The 5,745-nt window shown below is 52.7% G+C and overlaps 1 protein-coding gene across 1 annotated transcript in view; it reads left to right on the top strand.

Moving 5' to 3' along the window:
- The first annotated feature begins 54 nt into the window (after nucleotides 1-54).
- Nucleotides 55-5,745, top strand: part of Plxnb3 (plexin B3) — a 15,445-nt gene continuing 9,754 nt past the window's right edge. The window contains exons 1-9 of the mRNA XM_031343433.1: nucleotides 55-148; nucleotides 1,520-2,580; nucleotides 2,881-3,060; nucleotides 3,756-3,884; nucleotides 3,967-4,067; nucleotides 4,850-4,979; nucleotides 5,149-5,305; nucleotides 5,394-5,502; nucleotides 5,586-5,700. Of these exons, the coding sequence (XP_031199293.1) occupies nucleotides 1,525-2,580; nucleotides 2,881-3,060; nucleotides 3,756-3,884; nucleotides 3,967-4,067; nucleotides 4,850-4,979; nucleotides 5,149-5,305; nucleotides 5,394-5,502; nucleotides 5,586-5,700 (1,977 nt within the window). The 5' untranslated portion in view covers nucleotides 55-148; nucleotides 1,520-1,524. The remainder of the gene's footprint in view (nucleotides 149-1,519; nucleotides 2,581-2,880; nucleotides 3,061-3,755; nucleotides 3,885-3,966; nucleotides 4,068-4,849; nucleotides 4,980-5,148; nucleotides 5,306-5,393; nucleotides 5,503-5,585; nucleotides 5,701-5,745) is intronic.

Consider the following 5,745-nt stretch of genomic DNA (forward strand, 5'->3'; position numbering starts at 1 on the left):
CCTCCCCCAGGGCCACCATGAATGGGGCTGAGCCTCAACTGTCTCCCTCCCACTCAAGACAGTGTCCCCCACAGCCATCTTGTGCCTGTCGCCACTGCCCTGAGGCAGCTGATGTGAGGAGACCCCATTTCTGCACTCCATAGTGGTGGTAAGTGTCTGGGCCCTATATCCCCAAAGGTGTCCCAAAGAGATGCAGAGAGGGATAAATTTGCCTGAACTGGGGCACAGAGCAGCCTTGCAGGGAGCTTCCATCTCCTCTGCCTTCTTGGGTAACAACTCCTAACTCCTCCATTACACACACCCACCTCTGTCACAGGGGTACATGGGCACTAGAGGAAACTGTCTTTCCTGCCTGTGCTCTTGAGATAAGGGGACTTGGGCTCTTTCTGAGTAGTAGTGGGTGGCTTCTGGCTGGCACATGACTAATTGTGATGATCCCAACTCAGTTCACGAACTGTCACCAGCTCCTGCCCTCTTTCTAGAGGTTAACTCAGGGTTAAATCTGTCTGAATGTCACCTAATTAGGCAGTTGGTCAGTGGCTGCTGCTGACTGCTCTTGTAGGAGAGCAGGGGACTGCCACCTGTACTCAGTGCCTCAGACTCAAGGTCTTCTCCACTCACACCTGGAGCTATCTCTGTCCTGCTTCCCCTCTTTCTGACCTTTCTCTCATGGCTCTCCTCATCAGTGCTCCTACATTGAGGATCCTTCTAAAACTAGGTTTCCACAGACTCTAGCTGCTGGGGTCCATCACTCTTGTACTCTGAGCTGCCTCCTAGTGCCTCAGAGTTCCCCTAGTACCGTCTAGGCTTAAAGCTCTCCTGCAACCCCTACATTGGCCACTCAGTGGTGGTCTAAAGCCCTGGGGTCCTGGCCACTTACTCATTACTGTTTTGAGGGTAGTGTGCCTATGTCTGGCTGCATCTTGGCCGGAAGCCAAAGCTCTTCTTGGCTGTCTTGTCCAGTTAGTGAAGGTTCCTGTATGAAGCTGGTTCTGACTGCATAGAGTGGGTTTTCTGTTCCCTTCCCTTTTGCCATGGGTATCCTGTCTTTACACATGATGATCTGGCTTCTCTTATCACCATGTCTTTTTGTCTAGGTGACCATATCTAGTTACCCTGAAGACACGGCTTCCTTTTTCCATGTCCCTCCCTTTTCCTGCCCCTGTCACTCAGAATACCTCTGTCATGGCCTCTCAGGATCTGTCCTCTTTCTAGTCTACATGCACATAAAGCAGAAGATGAAAGAATTCTTTCCTTGTGTGTGTCCTCATCCCCATTCTGTCTCTTTCTCTATCTCTAGGACACTTTCTTTGTCCTTTCTGTCCTCTTCCTGGCTGCCTCCCTCTAAGCACCCTCCCACCCTTCCTCTCTTTCTCTCTCTTCCTCCCCTCCCTCCCCTGTCTCTCTAGCCTCTTTTGTCTTCCTTTGGTCATGTCTCTTTCCTAGTTTAGCTCCCACTCTCTCCCTTGCCCACTTCTGCCAGTTGAAGAATGAAGCATCTTCAGCATTCTCCCATCAGGTCTTATGCTGACTGACTTCCTCCAGGCTCCTGTGATGGCTCCCTGGTCTCCCTTCAGCCTCCACCTGCTGCTGCTGTTCCTGCTACTGCTGCCCTTGACCAGGGCCCATCGCTTCTCTGTACCAAATACCAGCTTCAACCACCTGGTGCTGGCACCAGACCAGGGCAAACTCTATGTGGGTGCAGTGAATCACCTCTTCCAGCTCAGCCCTGAGCTGAAGATGGAGTCTGTGGCTGTCACTGGCCCTGTCGTTGACAGTCCTGATTGTGTGCCTTTCCATGACCTGGCTGAGTGCCCACAGGCCCAGCTCACTGATAATGCCAACCAGCTCTTGCTGGTGAGCAGCAGAACACAGGAGCTGGTGGCTTGTGGGCAAGTGAGGCAGGGTGTATGTGAGAAGCGGCACCTTGCAGACGTGACTCAAGTGTTGTACCAGGCTGAGGACCCTGGTGATGGGCAGTTTGTGGCTGCCAATGCCCTGGGAGTGACCACAGTAGGCCTAGTGGTGCCCTTGCCAGGCCGAGACCTCCTGCTGGTGGCCAGAGGCCTGGCAGGCAAGCTGTCAGCAGGAGTGCCACCCTTAACTGTGCGGCAGCTGGCTGGGCCACAGCCTTTCTCCAGTGAAGGTCTGGGAAGACTTGTGGTGGGTGACTTTTCAGACTATAACAATAGCTATGTAGGGGCTTTTTCTGATGCTCATTCTGCCTACTTTGTGTTCCGTCGCCGTGGGGCTCGGGCCCAGGCTGAGTATCGCTCCTATGTAGCTCGTGTCTGCCTCAGAGATGTCAACCTTTATTCTTACGTGGAAATGCCACTTATCTGCCATGGCCAGGGCCTTATCCAGGCTGCCTTTCTTACTCCAGACACCTTGCTAGGTGCATTTTCAGCAGGCACAAGTCAGGCACAGGCAGCCCTGTGTGCCTTTCCCTTAGCTGACCTGGACAGGAGGATGGAACAAGCCAGGCGACTTTGCTATACTACTGGTGGTCAGGGTCCCAGCGGCATGGAAGAAGCCACTGTGGAGTATGGTGTCACGTCCCGTTGCGTAACACTGCCTCCTGTGAGTAGTGAGAGCCTGGCTCCCAAATTTTGACTGGGGGTTCTATCTTCACTTTCTGTGCCTTGCCCTGCTTTGCCAGCCTTCTCCCTCTGTGATATGGGACAGAGAACTCTCCAGGAATAGCTACTGGCTCACCTCTTAGCTGAGTATATCAATAGGTAGCAGATAGATGGCTCTGTCTTGAAGCTCTGATCTGCTCTCAGCCTTTTGATTCCTCCTAACTCCTTTCTCACTGGCTGTGGGGTACCCTCTGCTCCCACTTCCTCCTGAAAATTGATTCTCTACACCTTGCCTATCTAGGACTCCCCCGAGTCATACCCCTGTGGTGATGAACACACCCCCAGCCCCATCGCAGGCCGCCAACCACTGGAGGCCCAGCCTCTGCTGCAACTGGGACAGCCCATCAGTGCAGTGACTGCTCTCCAGACAGATGGGCACACGATAGCCTTCCTGGGAGATACCCAGGGCCAGCTACATAAGGTGAGATCCTGACCAATGGGAATGGTTTTGAATGCCCCTTACACTTTCAGGCTAGGCCTGGTAGCTCTGCTATGTGTGATTCAACAAAACCTCAGGATACTCCATCTCTCAGCTGTGTTCCACTGTGGGTCAGAAGGCCTCGCTGCACCTGGGCATCTGGTAGGACCTATCTCTTGCTCTGGTTCCCAAATGAGAAACTACCTAGGAACCTCTGCAGGCAGCTGTGCCTTCTCTAACCAATGAGGTTGATGCTGATGGGGGATGGGGGATGACATGTAGGTAATCCCAGAGGACCTGATGCACAGAAGTAACCTGGACCCAGGACTCTCTCTAAGGTAAAACATGCCTTCCAGTAAACATTTTGTCTTTATAGCTGCCCTTCCCATGTGGTAGAATGGCCTGGTATTCAAGAGCCTTAGCCAGGGCTCCTCTGTTGTCCCAGCCTTGTTAATTCCTGGAAAATGGCTTAACTTTGAAGGTACTAAATGGGAGAAGGTGACATGTTTCTGCATTAATGGACTATCAGGAGGGGGTGTCTGGCTCTGGGGTAACAGACTACTTTCTCAGAGTCTTTATGTCCATCTAAAGGAGCCAGCCAGGAATGCATGTGCCTTCAATGGCCAGCATTAAGCCAACAATAGAACTGGCCTTGGCTTGGCAGGGTGGCCCAGTTTTATCTTTGTGTTCCTACCCAGGTGTTTATAAACAGCTCACATGGCCAGATATACCATTCCCAGCAAGTGGGGCCCCCAGGCTCAGCCATCAGCCCAGACCTGCTGGTAGACAGCAGTGGAGACCACCTCTATGTCCTGACTGCCCAGCAGGTAAGGCCTGTCTCTGGGACTGGATGTCTAAGAGGCCCATATCTTTGTAACCACCTTTATCTCTCCCTCATTGCCCATCCAGGTAGACAGGATACTTGTGGCAGCCTGTCCTCAGTTTTCTAACTGCACTACCTGCCTCCAGGCCAGGGACCCACTATGTGGCTGGTGCACCCTTCAGGGCAGGTGAGCATGGGCCCAGGCTTGAACCAACAGACACTGGGGGGTTCAAGAAACTGTCCATGGAAGCAGCTGTAGGTGTGCCAAGAGACCAACTTGGCTCAATGTTGCTGAGCTCCTTGATACCATCTCAGATCATTGGATCACTGTTTACTTTTCACTCCTGTAGCCTTACCTCAAACCAGACCTCTGATCTCTCCCAGGACCCATGACTTGCTGCTGGTGTTCCTTGGCCCACTCTAGTTTTCCTCCAACCTGGACTGTCAGCCTAGGACTCATTTATGAAAACCTGAAGTACAGGCTGGGTATATAGCTCAGTTAGTGGAGTGTTTGCCTAGCATTCACAAAACTCTGGGTTCAACTCCTATCACATATAAATTAGGTATGGTGCATGGTGCATTCATGGTGGTGCATACTTGTAATCCCAGTACTTAGGAGGTAGAGGCAGGAAGACTAGAAATCCAAGGTTACCTTCTGCTACAGTTTTAGGCCCACCTGACATACATGAACTCTTGTTGGAAGAGGGGGAATAAGGGAGAAAGGATGGATGGAAGGAAAGAAGGAAAGTAGGGAGGGAAGGAGGGAGGGAGGGGGAGGAAGAGAGGGAGGAAGGAAGGGAGAAAGCCAGTGTTTTCCTCTTATAATGAAGATTACAACATGCACCCTGGCCATGAACCCCTATGTTCCTTTCACTTCTCCTTACTGTGCTCCAGTCAGGTCATCCTCCTAACCCCATGCCAGGAAACCTGAGACTCACAAGGTGAATCAATGGGTCCTCTGCCTGACAGGTGTACTCGGAGAAGCGAGTGTGGACGGGCGGCTCAGCCAAACCAGTGGCTGTGGAGCTATGAAGACAACCACTGCCTTTACATCCAGAGCCTGCTACCAGCCCATCACCCACGTCAGGAACAGGGCCAGGTGAGATGCTGACACTGCTGGTCTTGCACTAGTGTGGCTACTCCCTGTGGGAGCACAGTGTTAGCTGTTTCCTGTCCATTTCTGCCCTAGCTGCCTCTGTCCACAGCCCCAGCATGACACACCACTCTGCTCTAGATCCATTTCCCTGTATCCCTCTTATGTGTCACAGATCACTCTATCTGTTCCTCGGCTGCCCACCCTAGCCATGGATGAATACTTCCACTGTGCCTTTGGGGACTATAACAGTCTAGCTCAGGTGGAAGGGCCCCATGTGGTCTGTGCCACCCCTCCTCAAGATCAGATGCCACCTAATCCTATAGGCTCAGGTGAGTGGACCCTTGAGTAGGGATCCCAGGGTGGAATTGCAGTGGGAAAGAGCTATAAGACCTTCTTTGCCACCACTGCCCCTTCCAGATCATGTCACCTTGCCCCTGGCCCTGATGTTTGAGGATGTGGTATTGACTGCTACCACATTCTCCTTCTATGACTGCAGCGCTGTTCAGGCCTTGGAAGTGGCTGCCCCGTGAGTTCCTGGGCCTGGCTTCTGATGGGTAAGGGTGGAAATCCCAGATAGCACCCAGCCTGAAAATACCCCTGCCCTTTCAGGTGCCGCACTTGTGTGAGCAGCCTGTGGCGGTGCCACTGGTGCCCCCAGAGTAGCCACTGTGTATATGGAGAGCACTGCCCAGAGGGTGAAAAGGCTGTCTACAGTGCCCAGGAGGTGGGTATGACTGACATACAAGCTCCTTGTACCTGATCAATCCAG

Source organism: Mastomys coucha, chromosome X (genome assembly GCF_008632895.1).
Source record: "Mastomys coucha isolate ucsf_1 chromosome X, UCSF_Mcou_1, whole genome shotgun sequence".
NCBI lineage: Eukaryota > Metazoa > Chordata > Mammalia > Rodentia > Muridae > Mastomys > Mastomys coucha.